Source organism: Hermetia illucens, chromosome 6 (assembly GCF_905115235.1).
Source record: "Hermetia illucens chromosome 6, iHerIll2.2.curated.20191125, whole genome shotgun sequence".
Lineage (NCBI taxonomy): Eukaryota > Metazoa > Arthropoda > Insecta > Diptera > Stratiomyidae > Hermetia > Hermetia illucens.
This window is the reverse complement of record NC_051854.1, coordinates 94796837-94819576: the sequence shown is the minus strand read 5'-3', so window position 1 is coordinate 94819576 and position 22740 is coordinate 94796837. Positions and strand designations below refer to the sequence as shown.

At 43.8% G+C, this 22740-nt stretch overlaps 1 protein-coding gene across 2 annotated transcripts in view; it reads right to left on the bottom strand.

The window, feature by feature from the left end:
- LOC119659813 (tachykinin-like peptides receptor 86C) overlaps positions 1-22740 on the bottom strand; it is a 491301-nt gene that overhangs the window by 16705 nt on the left and 451856 nt on the right. For both annotated transcript variants that reach the window (XM_038068094.1, XM_038068095.1), the window contains exons 5-7: positions 19042-19122; positions 18781-18931; positions 18507-18703 (exon numbers count right to left, since the gene is read on the bottom strand). In XM_038068094.1, the coding sequence (XP_037924022.1) occupies positions 18507-18703; positions 18781-18931; positions 19042-19122 (429 nt within the window). The remainder of the gene's footprint in view (positions 1-18506; positions 18704-18780; positions 18932-19041; positions 19123-22740) is intronic.

Here is a 22740-nt window from a genome sequence, read left to right as displayed (position 1 = left end):
GAGAGCTGCTTTCCTTCGTGAATGCTACGGGTTGGCTCTGAATATCTGAGCCGGCTGGACTCTGTTTCCCTGCTCCTATAACATCAGTCATGGTCTTAGGAGTTTGTGGCATCAAAACGGTGCACCAAAGCGCTAATTGGGCTCCTCGGAGTGGCCACTGCTATCTACCTACCTACCCAAGACCCCCCCACCTATATACCATTTTGAAGCTCGGACCCTCCCCCGATAGTAGTGATCACGAATTAAGTTCCTTTTTGCCAAATTGTCAATATTAAGGGAGGTATAAGCGAGTAAAGTTTTTCCCAAGATTCCTCCACAAATCAGCAATTTTCCTGGCACCCCAATCTATATACCATTTAGAAGCTCAGACCCTCCCCCGATAGTAGTGATCACGAATTAGCCTCCTTTTTCCCAAATTCTCAATATTAACGGAGATATAAGCGTTTAAAGTTTTGCCAAGATTCCTCCACAAATTAGCACTCTTCCTGGCACTCAGACCCCCCAACCTATATACCATTTTGAAGCTCGGACCCTCCCCCGATAGTAGTGATCACGAATTAAGCTCCTTTTTGCAAAATCCTCAATATTAACGGAGATGTAAGCGTTTAAAGTTTTTCGCAAGATTCCTCCACAAATGAGCAATTTTGCTGGCACTCAGACCCCCCACCCAATATACCATTTAGAAGCTCAGACCCTCCCCCGATAGCAGTGATCACGAATTAAGCTCCGTTTTGCGAAATTCTCAATATTAATGGAGACATAAATGTGTAAAGTTAAAGCAATTTTCCTGGCACTCGGACTCCCCAACCTATATACCATTTATCATAGAAGCTCAGACCCTTCAACGATAGTAGTGATCACGTATTAAACTCCTTTTTGCGAACTTCTCAATATTAACGGAGATGTAAGCGTTTAAAGTTTCTGCCAAGATTCCTCCACAAATCAGCAATTTTCCTTGCACTCAGACCCCCCAACCTATATATCCTTTTGAAGCTCAGACGCTCCTTCGATAGCAGTGATCACGAATCCAGCCCTTTTTGCAAAATTCTCAATATTAACAGAGAAATAAACGTTTAAAATTTTTGCCAAGATTCCTCCACAAATCAGCAATTTTCCTGGCACTCAGACCCCCCACCCTATATACCATCGAGAAGCTCAGACCCTCAGACCCTGCAACCTACATACCATTTAGAAGCTCAGACCCTTCCCCGATGGTAGTGATCACGAATTGAACTTCTTTTTGCGAACTTCTCAATATTAACGGAGATGTAGACGTTTAAAGTTTTTGCCAAGATTCCTCCCCAAATTAGCACTCTTCCTGGCACTCAGAGCCCCTAACCAACATGCCAACATTTTGAAGCTCATACCCTCCCCCGATAGTAGCGATCACGAATTAAGCTCCTTTTTGCGAACTTGTCAATATTAACGGAGATGTAAGCGTTTAAAGTTTTTCGCCAGATTCCTCTAAAAAATCAGCAATTCTCGTGGCACTCAGACCCCCCAACCTATATACCATTTAGAAGCTCAGACCCTCCCCCGATAGCAGTGATCACGAATTAAGCTCCTTTTTGAGAAATTCTCAATATTAACGGAGACCTAAATGTTTAAAGTTTTTGCCAAGATACCTCCACAAATCAGCAATTTTTCTGGCCCTCAGACCCCCCAACCAATATACCATTTTGAAGTCCAGACCATCCCCCGATAGTAGTGATCACGAACTCAGCTCTTTTTTGCAAAATTTTCAATATTAACGGAGATGTAAGTGTTTAAAGTTTTTGCCAAGATTCCTCCAAAAATCGGCAATTTTCCTGGCACTCAGACCCCCCAACCTATATACCATTTTGAGGCCCAGACCCTCCCCCGATAGTAGTGATCACGAATTAAGCTCCTTTTCGCGAAATTTTCAATATCAAGGGAGATATAAGCGTTTAAATTTGTTCCGAAGATTCCTCCAAAAATCAGCAATTTCCCTGGCACTCAGACCCCCCAACCAATATACCATTTTGAAGCTCGGACCCTGCCCCGATAGTAGTGATCATGAATTAAGCTCTCAAGCTCTTTTTACTCCAAAAATCAGGAATTTCCCGGGCACCCAGACCCCCCCAACCTATATACCATTTTGAAGCCCGGACCCTCCCCCGATAGCAGTGATCACGAATTAAGCTCCTTTTTGCGAAATTCTCAATATTAACCGAGAGATAAGTGTTTAAAGTTTTTGCCAAGATTCCTCCAAAAATCAGCAATTTTCCTGGCATTCAGACCCTCCAACCATTACACCATTTAGAAGCTCAGACCCTCCCCCAATAGCAGTGCTCTCGAGTTAGGTTATCTTTTGCGAAACTTTTAATATTAACGGAGATATAATCGTTTAAAGTTTTCCCGAGATTCCTCCAAAATCAGCAATTTTCCTGGCACTCAGACCCCCAACACCTCTTACCGATAAGGAATTCAAGTGATTTGAGTTTTTGGGTTATCTTGTATCTATGTATAATCAAAATAGAATTAAACCATATTTAGTACAGAAGCGGCCTTTTAAGATCCTTAATTTCAGTCAGTCAGCTAGACTAGGTTATGGTATGTGGTGTTGTATGTGTGTCCTTGTAACCATCTTGCTGACTAGACAACGTATCTAGTGAAAATTGTAAAAATTATGGAAGTAGAGCAGACTCTCCTAAATAATAAATCAATAAAAAGAAAAAAAACAAACGAGAAAGGAGCAACATTAAAATTATATTCCATGAGGCTCCTTATGCCATAATCTGGTACTTCTTATGAAAGTCTGAGAAAATTCATTTACGGAATGATTTAACCACAGCATTCTGGAAGAAGAGTGCTGCCTTCAACTGAGTACTAAGTCCTGTTTCTACTTTAAAACTCATTATGTTCACAAGCGTCTCCCGTGATCAACGTAGATACTCAAACCACATCACAAGCTTTTAACCGGCACATAAGCATTGGCCGCTAGCAGGGCTAAGGGAAGGATCCAACTACTTCTCGTTAACCTATGTACACACTTTGGGGAGATCGAAAAATTCTTGTGGAAGGATACCAACAGAACTCTCCAATTCACTATCTTCGAAACACCACCAAGAGGACTTTGTTGAAAAAAGAGCGACAGCAACTAAACTTCCAGGATCCTTTCAATACTACGACCAGTTTCTCGATTTTTGTGTAATTTGCTGTTACAGTTTCAGTGAAACATCTGGCGGTAAAGCAAGGCAAGGATGGCATGTCTTCATTATCTTATTGAAGAGGGTAACATGTTGATGATGGAAAAGTAAGTGTAGTTCATTATAGAAATTACGACGCGTATAAACGAAACAGCAATTCACTCAATTATGGGAAGGATATTTTCCAACTTGAAGGTATCCTACGAGTTATGCAAAGTGGAATGGATGCAACAAAGGATATCACGCTTGAATGTGCTGCTCCAATTTCGGCTCTCCAAATTTGCTAAGTTTAATATGATATGCTATACGTCTTTCCGCACCAGTAACAATAAAGAGCAAGTGAGCCAACATAAAATTTCGTACCCACGAAATGAATTTTATGGGAGAATTGCACTCATTTAACTTATATACTTATATGCTGTCAACTTTAAGAACTTAAGGGGAGGACTTGGGATACTTCCAGAGTGGAATCTATTGATAAAAAAGGTATTTGATTTGGGCTTTTAGAAAGAAAATCGTCACCGTCAACGGAATAATAACCGGTATCCGGTCTAGGCCTGCCTTAATAAGGAACTCCTGACACTATGCTTTTGCGACTAGGTCTACCAATTCGATATCCCTGAAAGCTCTTTGGCGTCTCTGGGTCTTCTTTTACTACCTTAGATATTGCCCTTATAGACTTTCCGGCCTGGATCATCCTCATCTGGGCGGATTAAGTGACCAACTCACTGCAACCAATAGAGCCGGATTTTATCCACAACCTTGCGGCCATGGTATTGCTCATAGATTTCGTCGTTATGTAGGCTACGGTTTCGTCCATCCTCATGTAGGGGGCCAACATTTTTTCAGAGGGTTCTTTTCTCGAACGCGGTCCCGCAATTTTTCTTGCTAAGAACCCAAGTTTCCGTGGAATACAAGAGGACTGGCAAGATCATAGTCTTTTACAGTAAGAGTTTTGACTCTATGCTGTTGTCAGCAATCGAGCGCGGATTTCATCGTCATAGCTGTTATCGGTTGTGATTTTCGACCCTAGATAGGAGAAATTATCAACGGTTTCAAAGTTGTATTCTCCTATCTTTATTCTTCTCATTTGATCAGTGCGGTTTGATAATGTTGGTTGGTTGGTTTTTGGTGCTGACGTTGCCACCATCTGTTTTGTCTTGCCGTCATTGATGTGCAACCCAAGATCTCGCGCCGTTTGCTCGATCTGGATGAAGGTAGACTGCACCTCTCAGGTTATTCTTCCCATAATGTCAATATCGTCAGCGTTGACGAGCAGTTGGGTGGGCTTGAAGAGATGGTACCTCTCGCATTTACATCTACATCGCGAATCACTTTCTTCAGGGTCAGGTTAGAAAGGACGCATGATAGGGCATCCCCTTAATTAAGACCGTTGTTGATGTCGAATAGTCTTTAGAGTGGTCCTGCTGCTTTAATCTGGCCTCACACATTGGTCAGCGTTAGCCTAGTCAGTCTTATCAATTTATTGGGAGATCTAATTCTCTCTTGGCGGTGAACAGTTTTACTCTGGCTATTCTATCATAGGCGACCTTGAAGTCGATGAAAAGATGGTGCATGTTCAATGTCCATATTCCAGTAGTTTTTCCATCACCTTCCGCAGAGAGAAAATCTGATATGTTGGTGATTGCTCTGGAGTGAAGCCTCTTTGGTATGGGTCAATGATATTATAGCAGAGAATATCTTATAGATTGTACTTAGCAACTAATACCTCTATAATTACTGCACTGTGTGATATCTCCCTTTTTATGTTTTGGACAGATAATTCCTCGTTGCCAGTCGTCAAGCATTGATCCGCTGTCCATATTTAACCAATTCGGCTATAATTGAAAAATTGGCTATGCTTCTAGATCTGATCATGAGCCTGCTTTCTACTAGCCGAGTAGCCGCCCGTCATAGAACAGTTTTTCTCTTAAAGGTGTACACTACAGTGGTGACCTCGAGGAACATTGCACCCTTCGGAGCTGTTAACTTCACTCCCCAAGTCAATGTGCTCGATCATTCTGGTCTAATATTGAATGGCTGCCCCCCATGTTGTATTCTCACACTGCCAATTAGAATTACGCATGGATATTCAATAAAAAAGTATAATAACTATAAAGTGTGGATTGGCACACCGCCCACATCACCTAAAATTTCTCGGAAATCAAGGAGAGGGTCGATTGTCGGTCCGAGAAGCCCACTGAGGGCAAACGTTAACTTCAGCGGCAGTGATTTTCTACGCCTTGATTATTTTTGCATCGGGAATTCTCTGATTATTTCGGCGGCTACGGCCATTTGGTCGAGAGAGTGTTATAATCTGCTGAAGCTGTTGCTGTGCGCGTACCGCCTTTATAGTGCAAGAGTCCCCGGTCGTGGTTCTGGCAACTCGAGACGCAATTTACCCTGGCCAGCGACACATCTAATGCCACACATTTCAATCACGAGTTGGTCCGGACGAATTATTTATTGGACTCGTCTTCAACGTGTTGGACCAGGGCTCGTACCAAATACTAAAGGAGCACCAATACAGCGGCTGTCAGTAAGTGAAAGAACCAAGCAGAATCACTTCCTAACAGAACTCACGCTGGGCGACCGGGCAGCTCATAGGGGACACGATGGGGTCGCCTCTGTCTCAATCTTTGCGACTACAGCGGGTTCCAGAGGTCCCTCGTTCTATTTTGGACTACACGGACTCTGGTTCGCTGCACATGCTGACTGCAACTACTGGCAAAATGGTTTGCGGAGTTTCGAACAGTGCGCCCAATAAACTCGCGCAACTACAACAGTCAATGCATTGGTAATCACCGTGCCAAACTAGCCGACACCGATGCTAGTAGGGGGAGTAGTAAGCCGGCAGGACCCTCGATACCGGGCTATGATGGTATCCCTGACTATTCGCAGAAATAACTAAACCTGTCAGTAGCCCTTGCGATAGCTACCAGAAGCACAATATCACGTCGTCTTTTCGTTTACGATCCCCTGAGTAGACGCAACTAGTTAATTGGTACAGGCGCTGAAGTTCTCCTTGTATCCAAGTACCATCGATTAACGATGGCTTTCAAATTGGCAACAGCAAATTCATCGTCGATCCGCACTTATGGCTCCAGGCAAGTAGGAACATATTCGTGGCGTTTTATTATAGAGGACATTAGAATTCACATTTTGGCCGCAAACCGCAAATTTGCTCATCCGACACTTAGACGTTCGCGCACTTCTTCGAAAATACCGCAAGATAGCTACCGGACGTAGCCTTTTCAAGTCGGTAAAGCATGAGGTTCAGCATCACATGAACACCACGAGCTTTCCTATCTTCTCTACGGTGCGTCCACTATCACCGCAGAAACTCGATATTGCGCGAAAAGAGTTTGAAGAGCTCCTCAAGCAGTGTATATTCAGACCTTCAGATAGCTGCTGGTTTTCGCCGCTACACATGGTCCCAAACCAAATGGCGAGAGGAGATGTTGTGGCTACTACAGACGCCTAAACGCTCTGACTATTCCAGACCGATATCCCGTACCACTTATCCATGACTTTGCACATTCTCTCGCTGGTAGCCGTATTTTTTCTACCTTGGATCTAGCCAAGACCTACCACCAAATCCCTGTAGCTTCTGAAAGCATTCCGAGAACGGCAATATGCATACCTCTCGGTCTCTTTGAGTTCACCAGGATGATTTTTGGAACTAAAACTTTCGTTTCATTTACATAGATGATGTTCTGGTCGTCTTTTCTTAGAGTCTAAGCATATAAAGCCCCTCTAATATATTCATTTCAGCATCTGTTTGAAGCAGGTCTTGTTTTCAACGTTGAAAAGTGCCAATTCCTCCATCTGGAAGTAAGATTTTTCAGCCACAATATTTCCCTTGGTGGCATCCAACTGGACCGGGACAAGGTACAAGCAATTGCGAACTTCTCGCTTTCTAAAACTATTAAAGATCTGAGAAGGTTTTTGGGTGTGCTTCACTTCGGCCGTCGCTTCTGCTCAGGGTCGCCCACCATCAATCGATTCCATCCGTTCGGGCCGAAAACCAAAGATACTCGACTGATTGAGTGGTTCTCAGCGGCCACCTAGGCATTTGAGAAAACCAAACAACTGCTGGTGAACGCCTCTGGCATTCCCTCAACAAGATGAAATTGTAGTTGTTTTCTTCGACGCCTTAGACATAGCCATCGTGAACCGAAGCTGACAGCCGTTGAGCTCCTTTCCCAAGCAAATGAATACAGCTCAACGGAGCTACATCACCTATGATAGTGAGCTGTTAATCGAAATCACACGGTGGCCTCAGGCGATTCCCTTTAAAAGGCATTACGGTGCTATTATGTGCCGGTGCCCTCTGTTGAGAGTAGATTCCACGCTTTGGTGTGCCGGCAATCATCATCACTGACCCGGGAATGCAGTTTGAATCCTCTCTTTTCTCGGAGTGAGATAAACTCCTAGGCTTCAAGAGCCACCGGACAACTGTCTACTACCCTCAGTCCAATGGGGTGTTCGAAAGATGGCACAACACCCTTAAGTCTGCTATAATGGTACAAGACGATCGATCCCTCGTGGTCGCAAGTCCTGCCTCTCGTCTTACTGGGCCTACAGGCAGTCAGCTGCGAGGAGTTTACTGCAAGTCCCGCGAAACCTGAGATTCTCAGGGACCCAGTTCTCGATTTGCGATCAAGCTTCAATCTAACTGGCCTGTTCCGTCTACTCAGAAACGCCGTTAGTTAGAACCACCGCCAACCATGCGAAAAATGTCTACGTTGTCTGAATGGGGCATTGCGCAAGATCGTGTACCGAGCGAAACACTTCCTTACGAAAAGAGGCGTCGCATAAGCCAAAGTATTTCGTGTGAATTCGCGGAGTCCGAAAGATGTGCAAATTGCTGTCTTTGGAACATCTTCGGGAGCTATATTAAACCTTGGGGAGATCCAAGGTCGTGAAAGCACGACAGTTTGGTAAATAATGCGCAAAGTCTCGGATGAGTGGAATTCAAGTGCCCATAATCTCCAGAAAGTCGCCGTTCGTCGTTGGACTTGAGGGCCAGATGGAGTGTAGATGACCAACTGTTCTTGTCAGGTCTACATATACCCTGCTTAAGTAGCGGTTCAAACTCTTTCTGTGCACCGGTGAGCTTCTCGGGTGGTAAAGGACGTACTGGAGAACCAGTGACATTGATGTGGTGTGGAACATCATGATTAATGGGCTCAGAGTGATTTTGCGGCATTTTTTATGAAACGCGAATACGTGGGCCCACAACGTCTTCAAAAACGACAGAAAGAGTCCTGGGTGAGCAGGTTGGAATTTTCCCTGACGACCGAAGAAAGATTATGGGGCCTATCAGGGACCTATGCTGCATATCTACCAGCAGCCCGTAGTGACGCAGGAAGTCAGCGCCTAATATGGGGACCCTAATGTCAGTAAAAAAAAAGTGCCAGGAAAAGGTCCTATGCAATCCGAGACTCACGTCCACCTGCATATAGCTGTGATGGGCGTGGAGTTTGCTTCCATATCAGCTGCTGAGGATCATTTTTTTTGGCGATTTCTCTTTTACATATATTCATCAATGGCGTTTTTGTAAAAAGTTGGCTGTTTAACTCAAAAAGAAATGTCCATAATCCAACAAAGTGGGAAAAAGCTTCTCTTGTTCTTAATAAAAAATTTGCTTCGGTCAAGTCTTAAGTAGACCTTAAGTCTTAAGTAGACCAGATCAAGGTTTTTTCACATTAGGTATAGATTAGAGATAATTCTCACCCAACTCGTGTTTGAGAATAAACACAAAATCTTATTAAAATCGGTTTACTGTCTGTCTGTCTGTCTGTTTTTTTTTTTTGAGGAGGTGGAAATCTTCAAAAGACACTGGTCTGGACACACCAGCGTGTGGGATTTTTACCCACTAAAACCACCCCCGACTCCCTCCTTGCCTCGCGAAACCACTATAAGGTATTACATTACGGGGTGGAGTCAGGTCACTCTAGCTTTCTCACTTTTCTTCTATATACGGGGCACATGACCGCGTTTTTCTCCTCTCCTCTGCTTTTCGCAGTTTATTTTGGATAGATGCGATCATGCAGTTGACTGCATCCCAATTCTCTTGATGTGCTAGCATTTTCGGCAACAGATTTTCTGGTACCAGCACCTCCCCTAGAGTCTCCTATAGGTTCCTCCTTTCTTCCACAAATCTCGGACAGTGGAAGAATACATGCTCTGGGTCCTCCTCTGGGTGAGGTCTCTAATTTAAACCTGTGAAGATATTGAAGATATCTTTCATGCCCCGTGAGAAACTGGGTGAGATTATAATTAATCTCTGACATCCGCAACGCCTCCCTCCAACCTGGGGTTGCATAGAGCATGATCGAGGTCACCACCCTGGCTATAAGCAACCTAGAGGTATGCCGTGGCCTTCCCACGTTCGGCATCATCCTTGCCAAGTATTTGATAGTCGCCTTGGAGGTGATGATATGATTCCCGATCCTAATACAGGCGTAATTTTTCTTCCGGCGCTTAGTGATGAGGACCGCTTCTGTTTTTTCCTCCGCAAGCGTCAAACCAGAGCTCTCCAACCAGCATTTGACAGCACTGATTGCCTCGCTTGAGTATAACTCAGCATCTTCAAGATGCTTTGCGACAACAAACAGTGCTATGTCGTCAGCGTAACCCACCACTGTGGCTTCCTCCGGAAGGGAAAGATTAAGTACATCGTTGTACATGATGTTCCACAGTAGTGGGCCCAATACGGAGCCCTGCGGGACACCCGCGGAAACGACGTACTCCTGCGGTCCGTCATCAGTGTCATACCAGAGCCTCCTTTCAGTTAAGTAACTATCGACGATAGCAGCGAGATAGGCGGGAATACCAACCTTCGCTAAAGATTTCCGTATTAGATTCCAATTGGCAGAATTGAATGCATTTTTTACTACTTTTTTACTACCACGCAATATTTGCTGGTACTACCCTTTCCGTGAATTGCATCTTCGGCCAAGCCAGTAACCAATTTGATGGCATCAATGGTTGATCTGGCTTTTCGGAATCCATACTGCCGATCTGAAAGGCCGCCTTGGCTCTCAACTACCGGGAGTAATCTATTATAGATTACCCGCTCTAACATTTTCCCCACTGTGTCCAAAAGACATATGGGTCCTATTCTGCAGCAGATCTCCAGCAGTTCGTCTCTGGTGACTGGAAGAATTGCCGTCACATTCAGAGGTGGTTGGAATGTGTCGGTGCTCTCCTCTTGCTGGGGGAATAACCCCTGGATGATTTTCAGCAAGAGGGTGGGACACGTGATCTGCGGAGAGGAGCGGCCTCTGAATCGTCCCATCACTATTCTATAAGCACTCCCCCACGGGTTTATGTCCGCTTGTCTGTCTCTCTGGTCGTTAGTTTGTCGCTCCGTCATACGCATTTTTCTCGGAGACTGTGGGAATGATTGACATCAAATTTGGCGGGAAGGTGGGAACTATGAGCGCTCACGCATACATCGAGTTACATCCTTTTAGGTCTAATTTAAGAGGGGTCCCCATACATGCAAAAGGGGGTTGAACATTTTTTTTTCATCAAATATAGTCATGCGGGGTATCAAATGAAAGGCCACGGTTAGTACTTTCCAAAGCTGGGCTTAGATTTGACATTTGTCGAAAAAGCGGGGAGTTCGGGGGGTCGAAAGTGATCATTTATTTAAGAGGGCCATACTCAGAAACTGCCAAAACGAAAAATCTGAAAAAATCAAGATGCTCCCACTATATGGTGGCTAGGCTCCGAAATAACTTCGATACCGATATCCATTCAAGTAAAATTAATAATAGTATATTGCTATAATTTTCAGTAATTGGTTGCAGAACCCCCCTTAAGTTCATCCTACGCAGTTATGTAGGCTATAATATAGAGCTTGATCCTATCAAGTTTGGTGGAAATCGCACTATTACTAACAAAGTTGTAATAGGTTAAAATTGCCACTTCTTTGGAAATTCAAGATACTCAAGATACTCTCATATAATATATGTACGTGTTTCGTACTAGTAGGAAAAATCCACACTCAAATGTCTTTATAAAAGAATTACACAAAACATTTCATACCTGAAGCGTCGAGCTTCCGGTTTGCGGACTTGTTTAAAGATAATCATCTCTACTTGCATGTCTATTGTGAAATTTATGTGTACATCCGTTAAGGCGAAGTGTTAACACATTTGAATTATCCATTAAGTGCCAAAACTTCAATAGATAAAGTAAATCTACGTAGAACTATCTTACGTCTCAAAGTTTTCCCACAGGGATAACTTTTTTTGTATCATCCAAATATCTTCATCTTAAAAACTTTCCGAGATATTTTTGTCGTTATATAGTATCTCCCGTTTGTATTAGAAGGCACTGAAGCAAGGATTTATTTATATCTTGGAGGTAGTATTATATGAAATATAGATTGTTTTGTGTTGCAGGTTTTATTTCGAAATTTCTTGGATATTCTCCTCGTGAAAATTTCATCGCCCTCATGTTTCATTTCCCATCTGAAAATATAATTTTTGGATGGAATATTTTGATAATAAAGCATAAACATTTCAGTGTATGAATTCATATACGCCAGGCCACTGTACTCTACTATATATGCATGTTTGCATTATAAAAAAATAAATCTTTTCTCCCACACATTCCCATCACTTTAAAGCTTTATTTCAAAATTAGTCTCCTCATTAAACTCGCAAATATGCTACGAGATGGATGGATGGATGGAAGCACAAATGAATTAAAATGTTGAGGGAGTCCTTTTGAAAAAGATAAACATTAAAACGGGGTTCGCGTGGATGCCGAAGGCTATCGTGGAATTACGACTATGTATGTTGAACTTTCTCCAAACTGAGCGAAGTTTAACTGCATTAAATGCTCCAAAATGTTAGATGGCCTTATATCTGGTACCAATAAAAGTACGTAGATTGTGACTATTTATCTTCCGCACCTCCAGTCCCTTATTTCTAGGCGTTTACTTGGGTACCGGAGATAATTCCATAAGTTCGCGGCAAATAACTCCTTTCCAATCCTGATTGATGTTAAAGACTGATTTGGATTAATCCATCCTTTTCTTGGGTTAGGATTCTCGTTTCAAACCGACTTTTAGCCATTCGTACCAAGGAAGGAAATTCCTGCAGATGTCAATCATCATTTATAGATTTTACCTCCGTCAGCTTATGGGGATTTCCCTCTTTATTTTTCGCATTAACTGCAGTTGATATGATTTTGTGGAAACTAGTATTTTTTCTCCCTCGACAATTATCTACTTGGTCCTGATCAGGAAACTCAGTATGGAAGAACTTCTCTCAGAGATAAAACCATCGAGGGTTGAATGGTCACACGGGTTAAGATGTGACCACCAGCAGTGAACTCTGGGTAGGGGACCACTAGCTTCAACCAGCCTTGTCTAGAAAAAAGGAGGTCTGTAAAGATTTACTTACTTTCCTCGGTAAAACAAAGATTATGACAATCAGTTGTGATAAAACTGAAGGAAAGAGAGAGAGCCGATATACCGGGATATTAAGAAGGTTCTGAAACAAGCGGGCTGCCGACTCTACCACGGAATTGGGACTGTCACGTTACGTCGACTTGTAAAGCCAGTGGAGGGGACGTGCATCCCACAACATCACTTATTGGATTCGTTGCTGCAAAACATGGTTGTACACCGTACCATCGGTGTTTGCTCGGGCTTAAACTTCCGACATGCTGATTATTAACGGCCCATATAATGGTGGCACTGCAACGATAAAATTAACCATAAAAAGTCAACAGGGTGATGCTCTGTTATTTTCACAATCAGGAGAATGAAGTTCCTAGTGAAAGATTCATTAGAGCTCTCAAATATTCCAAAAGTAAGTGCATGGGGGTCAAAGCAGGATGCATGTTAGCGTCCACCACACCTGTTGGAGGACTTCAAACATCAACACAAGAGGTTCGAGGTTATTAAAATATTTGGTAAAAACTGAACGGCGGATCCTCAAATCGAATAATGAAGTCATTTTCTTCAATATGGTCATACAGAAATTTGTTGATATTACGCAAAAGATCCCACACTCTCAGGGATCGAGACCCCGGGGTTAGCCTTTTGAAGAGTTTCACCTCTTAAAAAAATACTAGGCAATTTTGCTCTTGCCAAAAGGAGGGCACGCACCTGATGTAACAAAAAAAGAATAATTTTAAGTCTCAAAACAAGGGGCTACCACTTCGATTCCTAACCTAATAGTCGAAGTCTCCTTTTCTGAAGCCAAATAAAATGAGAACTTGCTCCATTCGGAATCAGTTCTACAACAAAATTTTCGGTTTTATCGGATTTCTCGGGACCAAGAAACTTCTGGCTCACCGCTTTAATATCAAACTAGGCCACCTTATCTCTCTTTGAAGGTGAGCTGTCTCTCTTCTAGGGCGATGTGTGGCTTTCTAGGGGCCAAGCCTCTCGTCTACCAAGGTCCAGTGGTGATAGCCACACCTTGTACAAGCTGACCCTACTATTAACAAAACGCTACGGATCAAGGTGCCATGCGAACTGTGATCATTGGATACACAAACTGGTAAGCCAGGTAGAGGCACCTTTCCGAAATACTAAGAGCCAGGGGATTACACCCAAGAAGGGAGAAGTTGGGATGTCAAGCAGTGGATCATTGGTATACTGCGAGTACAACAACCAATAAACACCACTGCTCAAAAGCAGGAACAAGCAAAAGTACGTCTGAGATAAATATATGAGACGCCAGGAAGGAGACAGGTCTCAGTGGCGCAATGGTACTTCTAGTCTGAACTCAAGCGGGGAGAAAACCTGGGCAGGCCAGGGGTGAGAGCAGGAATCAGGGAGCCCGCCATTAGCTATGCTAGTGCGGCCAATGGCATTCGATTGACCATTCTGCCAAAAATATTTTCCGAGCAAATACTCACTCGTGAGGAGCAGGAAATCACCGAAGGCCTTGTTTTCAGGCAGATTTGCAAGGGATAGACTGTGAAACTTGTGTTCTCCGGGATATGCTTTCGACTAGGGCATATGCTGGTAGACTACGCGACGAAAGACACTATAAAGTAGGTTAAAACCATAGTTCCTAAATTGAAAGGGTTGGAAGGAGCAGAACTTTCAACAACATGTGCTAGGATGATATACCAGGAGCACACATGGTGACAGAAAATCTCATGGACCTCCAAATTGCTCAGATTGAGGATATCCATACGCGATTATGGTGAGGAGCAAGGTGGAGGGCAAGGGTAGACTCCTCACGATCGGGGTAGATGACCGATACCTGGAGCCAACTAAACGTCGGAGTTGCCATATTAACTATCGATTTGGGAACATACTTGTGCATGTGCAGAGAAAAGCCGAGGAAAGACACCTCGGAGGAGACACCTGGTGAAAAGCATACCGAGGTCCCCGAAGAACTCTTGAAATTCATAGAGGCAGAAAGGACTGGATCAGCCAGGGAAGTAGATCTACTACCCAGTGAAGAGCTAGACCTAGGACTTTTGAGGCTTAAATAACAACGGAGCTAATGGCCAGTACTAAGATAGTCCAGATAAACCTCCACCATGCGAAAGCTGCATACATCGCACAAGGAGATACAAGATGCCCTGAACCGCATGGGAGTGACTAACACCCTAGCTTTTTGAATGGGCAAAATGCTAAAGAGAAGGCAACTAGGAGCACCGGCAGGTACACATTTTTTTGTCATGAAAACTACCCAGGGTTGTTCACAGGGCGCGGTACTATCACCGCTTATGTGGATTATGGAAGCGGACGAAATCCTGGACGTGCTAACAAACACTGGAATACAATTTTCCTCGATTTCGGCCAGGTCGACCGACCGCGGATTTTTCACGATATCTTGCCTTCCTGGCATCGCAACGTAGAAATTCTTGCATTTCCTGAATCTGGGTCGCCTTCTCGTTCGAACGAGGTATTGTCCGTCACAATCCCACGAATTTGCATTTTTGTCAATTTTTACGACCCGGGGGTCGTGGAAATTTTCAATTTTCCTCGATTTCGGCCAGGTCTACCGACAGCGGATTTTCCAGGGTTACGCGGACGACATTGTTTTGATCTATAGGGGCAAATATGAAGATACCCTATGTGATAGAATCCCAACTGAACTAAGCATTACTGGTGCCTGGTGCAGGTAGGTGGCACTGCGGATCAATCCAGCCGAAACCACCTTAGTGCCTGAAAGTCATAAGGTTACATGACATGGAGGTGAAACAAGAAACAGAGGTCAAATATTTGGGAATTACGCTAGACCAATAGTACCAGTGAGCCGAGGATGAAGCTGATAAGCAGCTAGCCGATAACCTGTCTCAATATAGGGATGATGGACCAGCGTTACAGGAAATGCGTTGGACAGGGACCGGTTTCCTGGGGAAGAGCTACTACACCATATATTATAGTGGCCATCCAGTAAACCATGTGGTCGGAGTAGGTTTCTTAGTCAGCCAAAAAATGAAACCTGCCGTTATCGGCTTTCAAAACATAAGCGAACGGCTATGCACTCTGCGCTAGCGAGGCAAGTTTAGAAATATAAGCCTCATTAACGTTCACGCCCCTACAGAGGAGACTGCAGACTCGGAGAAGGATACCTTCTACGAGGCAGTAGAACGAACCCTCGAAGCCTGTCCCAGATATGATATCAAAATCATATTTGGGGATTTTAACAGCCAAGTAGGGAAGGAGCCCGTATTCAGGCGATACGTTGGCTCCCATAGCTTACACGAAAAAACAAATGATAACGGACTGCGGATTATTCAATTAGCAGGGTCACACGAAATGGTTGTTGGAGGTACCTGGTTTGCGCGGAAAGCGGTCCGCAAACATACGTGGGCCTCTCCAGACGGGACCACTTTCAACCAAATTGACCACGTGTTGATCGAACGCCGCCACCTCTCAGCCTTGATGAATGTCAGAACAAATAGGGGGGGCCAATATAGACTCGGATCACTATCTCGTTGACATGGTGCTCCGAGCTCGAATAACAATACCACCTAAAATCCCCTCTGACAATCAAGTGAGAGTGAACACTGAAGCCATCCACAACACAGCCCTCCGCGACACCTAGAAGAGGGAAATTGATGCCGCAATAACCGGAGATGAAGCATCAACAAATGATATTCACAGCCACCTGAAGAACGTTATCATGGATACGGCCACAAACATACTTGGCCCCAGCCACAAAAGGAGTCGGAACCGCTGATTTGACGATGAATGTAAGCTAGCAACGGAACGGAAGAATGCCGCATACCGAGTAATGTTGCATTCTCAAAGAACGCGGGCACCGGCAGAGACTTATCACGAACTCCGTCAAGCGGAGAAGCGACTTCACAAACGGAAAAAGGAAGACTGGGATAACCAACAAGTCTGTGAACTCGAAAAGTACAGGGAGCAACCGTACCAGGCACGGAAGTTTTACCAACAAATCAGCAGGATGAAGCCTTATACACCTCGATGCTCATCCTGCCGAGACAATGAGGGAAATCTGATTTCCGACAGAATGGGCATATTAGTGCGATGGGTTGAGTACTTTGATAAACTATTGAACAACCAGAACATCGGTGAGTTGGAGGTCCCGCCAACTGAAGACGACGGACAAATACTGCCACTACCAAGTTTAGGAGAAACAGTCCGCGCAATTCATTGGCTAAAAAAAAGTCGCCAGGAGCCGATGGAATTACAGCCGAATTGGTTAAATATGGAGGTGACCAGTTACATCAAGTGGTTCATCAACTTGTGGTATGGGACCGCGAATCAATGCCTGACGATTGGGAACGAGGCATTATTTGTCTTATACATAAAAAGGGAGATAACACACACACAACTATAAGAGGTATCACGTTGCTGAGTACCATCTATAAGATATTCTCCGCTGTCTTGCTAGGCCGGATAGCCCCATACGCCCAGAACATCATTGGCCCATACCAAAGAGGCTTCACTCCAGGCAAATCAGCAACAGATCAGATTTTCTCTCTGCGGCAAGTGATGGAAAAACTGTTGGAATATGGAGAACAGTTGCACCATCTATTCATCGATTTTAAAGCCAGCTATGATAGCATAGTCACGGTAAAACTGTACACGGCCATGAGAGAATTCGGTATCCCGACGAAGCTAATAAGACTGACTAGGCTGACTCTGACCAATGTGCGAGGCTAGATAAAAGCAGCAGGATCACTCTCAAGACCATTCGACATCAACAACGGTCTACGAGAAGGGGATGCCCTTTCATGCGTCCTCTTTAACCTAGCCTTGGAGAAAGCGATGCGTGATGCTGAGGTAAATGCAAGAGGTACGATCCTCTTCAAGTCGACCCAACTACTGGCCTATGCTGACGATATCGACATCATGGGAAGAACCACCCGAGAGGTACAAACTGCCTTCATCCAGATCGAGCAGGCGGCGCGAGATCTTGGACATCAAACCGCACTGGTCAAACAGGAAGAATAAGGATAGGAGAATACAACTTTGAGACCGTTGATAATTTCTCCTATCTAGGGTCGAAAATCACAACCGATAACAGCTACGATGATGAAATCCGCGCACGGTTGTTGCCAGCCAACAGAGCCTATTTCAGCTTACAAAGACTGTTCCGCTCGAAACGTCTCACCATAGGGTCAAAGCTCTTACTTTACAAGACAATGATCTTGCCAGTCCTCATGTATTCCTCGGTGACGTGGGTTTTTAGCAAGAAGAATTGCGAACTCTTGGCCACGTTAGAGAGAAGAATCCTCCGAAGAATTTTTGGCCCCCTACATGAGGATGGACGATTCCGTAGTCTACATAGCGACGAAATCTATGAGCGATACCATGACCGTCCGGTTGTGGATAAAATCCGTCTCAATAGGTTACGGTGGGCGGGTCACTTAATCCGTATGGATGAGGATGATCCGGCCCGGAACATCTATAAGGGCAATATATATGGTAGAAAAAGAAGACGAGGCAGACCCTGCCTAAGATGGAGCGATGGCGTAGGCCATGACGCCGGACAGCTTTATGGGATATCGAATTGGTGGACCTCGGCGCAAAACCGGGATGTCTGGAGTTGCTTATTAAGGCAGGCCTAGACCGGATACCGGTTGTTGCGCCGTTGATGATGATGATGATAAAATCTAAAAGAAATAAAGAAACTTCCTAATTTTACGAATTTTGCCTCATATATTGGACGTTAGGTATGCTACATGCCTTCAGAGGCACGCTCCGTACAAATTAATTACGATGCTAAATAGAAGTCAGATAGGAATCCTGCAAAGTTGGTTACATACATTCGTTGACCATTCATAGTTTAAATGGAAATTGCCATTCATCCTATTATTCATAAGTTTTTATATGAGTTAATGGAAATCATAAGCCATTACCTTCTATTCATCCAATAGTAAATAATTGGGTTGACCATAGCGTTGGACATAGCGAGCCAGTAGAATCCCAGATACATATGCTGTACATATTTCGCGGACGTGACTTTATTGTTGTGATATGCGTAAATGAAGAACATATGATACGGGAGCCAACAAATCGCAAATATTGACACGATCACAATAAACATTCTCACCACCTGCGTGAATTATGTGGAAATGAAATGAAATTAATTAGGAAACCTTTCACCTGAGTCTGCACGATCGCTATACTGACCTTCTTTTTCGATTTCATTGACTCAATTTGCCGCTCCGTGTTCTCACCTATTGATTTGCTTCCCCATAGAACGCGCCCCATTAGAGAGTAGCAAACTAACATTACCAGCATAGGCACCCCATACGTCAGGATCAAGATAATTATATTATAGCTGCAAAAAAAGCGGTAGTAAATCTTATCGTCGTTAATTTTATAGACTCCTTTGGAGAAGGAATACGTCGACGAAAAATAAACGAATTAATGATTAGCCGTAAAACTTACATATAATCGGATTTCGATGTGGGGTATCGTCCGTCTGGCCACATCATGAAGCACACTCGACGCTGCTTTCCATTGTAGTATCTGGAAATGGTGGAAAACAGTGGATGGGACTGATTACATTTTTCTTTCTTCTTGGTAAAAAATAAAGGGTGAGAAAGTGAAAACACACTAATGTAGGTATCAGCCAGGAATGCGAAAAGGATATACGGCGTACATATGTATATATATGTTACGTGGTCACATTTCAAGTATACACAACTGTGGTGAAATGGTTGTGGCGAAATAAATCTTTTATTTTGATTCCACTTAAGTGTCCCCTTTCATGCACAAGAGGATAATAATGGCTATTCGTCTATGAATTAGCACTTTCCCTAAGCTTCAATAAGGTAGAAGGTAGGTATACATATGATAGCTATATATATGTATGTATATGTCCTGTGTGGAGTTGCCAAATCTCCCATCATGGAGAGGATACCAAGACATAAAACCAAATACGGAGGAACTGAAAGAGAATAAAGTTACCGTGCAGGACTTCGGAAACACAGAACCGGCGGTTTTTCGGATCCCAGTAGTGGGAACCTTGTTTACTGTGGCATATAATATTATAAGCTTACGGTAGGGACTGGAACTGGCTCCATCGGCGGATCTGTTTATTATTATTCTGTTAAGGGAAAGTCGCATCGCATCCTTGAAGAACTATTGTGCCCCTTTTACTGGTTATAGTGTACCTGTTGATCACAGTATCTCAAGCAGGCCTGTAACCGTTAGGAACTTTAGTATGTTCCCCACTTCCAGATGTTTCAGCTTTGCATCTGGTATTAAGTGTTCTCCCAGATGTATCGACCTACTTTGCACAAGTGCCGGACACTGTCCCAGAACGTGCATATAGGTTTCGTCCTCCTCCTCACAAAACCTGCAGGCAGTGTCCGTAGATATTCCTAGCTTCCCTAGGTGATAGTTCAGCCGATAATGACCAGTGAGGATTCCCACTATGATTCGAAGGTTCTTTTTGGTGAGGTTTAAGCAATCCTTTGTACGCATGGGTTCGTATCCCCCAATGAGCACCCTGGACTGCTCCATCCCTGGCGGGCCCGCCCAATAAATAATTGCGAGAAACAACGAGAATATCCGATTTTTAAAGAAATGCATCAAATTCCGCGTAATACCGAAGTCCCACCGCATTAAATTGAGATCGGGTCGCGATAATAAGCAACTAGTTCTGAAGTTAGAACTGCAACACGTTACGACAACTCTTAATTCTCTTAAGTATGACCAGGTTGTTTTTCGAAAATTGGAGAGTGGAAACTTCTTCGAACTGAGGAACAATCCACTGCCCGAATCCATCAAAAGGGTTGATCGAGCGTTGAAGGAAGCTAGTGCGGTATTCCCGAATATTGGGCGACTCCGAATGCCTAATCCTGCGCTTCCAAGAATCAGATGTCAGCCGAAGATCCACAAGGAAGGAGATGAGATGCGAGAAATTATTGCTGACTCGAACTCACCGACGTACAACATAGCCAAGTGGTTGATTAATGAGTGCCAGAACCTGGGGACGACGAATAGCAAGTACTCAGTTACTAACTCCCATGAATTAATAGAGAAGCTGCAACGCATTGAGAGGATGGGTGATGACGAGGTGATGGTGTCGTTTGATGTAAAGGCATTGTTTCCCAACACACCAGTAAAAGAGTCAATTTTCGAATTCGAGAGATGGCTGAACCAGTTTGGATCTGGCCCGGAATGGAGAAGAAAAGTTCGTGTCTATGCTAACCTTGCCAGGCTCTGCATGAACGAAAACTATTTTACATTTCGGGACAAATTCTACAAAACTACTTCGGGAGTAGCGATGGGGAACCCCCTCTCGCCATTACTCACTGAAAGGTTTATGTCATCAATCGAAGAAGAAATTGAATCGAGGGGAATAATGCCTAAAGTATGGTTTAGGTATGTAGACGACGTATTTGCGATCGTTAGTAGGGACGACATAGACATGGTCATCTCCTCTATAAACAAGATTCATAATAAAATCGAGTTTACACTAGAGGTAGAAAAGGATGGGGTTCTACCTTTCCTGGATCTAAATGTCGTCAACTCTAACGGAAAGCTTAAGTTCGAGATATACCGTAAGCCTACAGCAACGCAGAGAACGATACCGGTAACTTCACATCACACGTTTTCCCAAAAAATGGCTGCCTATAATTGCATGATTCACCGACTGATCACATACCCTCTTTCAAAAAGCGGTTTCAATAAAGAACGACAGTACATTATTGACACCGCTATTAAAAATGGGTATAATTCTCAGACCATTGAGAAATTGATTAGAAGGAAAGTCAGGCAACACAATAGGCATGCCTATACAACGCTATATTCGCAGCAGAAGGAGGCAACCACCAGACGAATCAGTATCCAATACTCCTACCTATTCAACATCAGGAATTGGGCAAAAAAGTACCAACTGGAAATGGTAGGTTCGAGTCGATCATCCACCTTGCGGAGTTTACTGGGAAGCGTTAAGGATCCTTTGGGAGCGAACGAGAAAAGTGGGATTTACTGAATAACGTGCAGCGACTGCAATAAAATATACATAGGACAAACGAAACGCCTGATAACGACGAGATTTGACGAGCACATTAGGGAAGCGGTAAATTGTGTTCGGAAACAAAAATCGTCCATAAGGTCATCAGTGGCAGCGCACATAGTCGAAGAAGCCCATATCATTCAACGCGATAACCTTGAGCTCTTGCGGCATACAAACCGAACGACAACCTTGGACCGTTGGGAAAGTCTAGAAATTCTGAGAGAAGACGCGACGCGGTTATTAAATACAGATTCCGGTAATTGCCTAAAAGAAGAATCCTTCCCCGTAGGGTGGAAAATACAAAAACTTGTATTGATCCCGAAGACAGGTAAGCCGATAGGTGAACCAACATCCTACAGACCTACCTGTATTCTGAATACAATAAGCAAGGTTCTCGAGGGGGTAATCTATAACCGGCTATATCCATTAACTGATAGTGGCGGTTATTTATCGAATAGGCAGTTTCGCTTCCGGAAGACCGGTTGATGCTACCAAATTGGTTTTGGAACTGGCCAAAAAAGCCTACGACGAAGGGAAATACCGCGCACTGGTGACTCTTGACATTAAGAACGCGTTCGATTCTGCCAGATAGAAGCATATAATCGAAGCACTCATCGCGGCACAAACACCAAAATATATATTAAATGTAATCTTCGATTACTTCCGACAGCAGAAGCTACTTTATGATACGGACGAAGGGTCGAAGATATATGTAATAACAGCAGGAGTTCCGCAGGGGTCTGTTCGGGGCCCTCTGCTATGGAACTTAATATATAATGGCGTTTTACGGCTTCCAGTAGCTGAACAAGCCGTTGTCGTCGGATTCGCCGACGATGTTGGAGTGGTTATAACATCCAACTACCCCGACGAAGTACAGATATATGCGAGCCAGACGACAGACGGACAGCCAGAGAGAGTTTGACAGTAAACCAATTTTGGTATTTTTTTGCTTTACATAAAACCTTAAAAAGGGCTACACTATGCAATCAAATCCACTGTCCGAGAATAGCCGATTAGTGGGTTGCTCCAGGGACACATTAACAATAGAGGTGGAAAGTAAACTTCTCAAAAAGTCCCGGAAGACGCTGATACACATTTCAGCAAACTGAAGACAATGG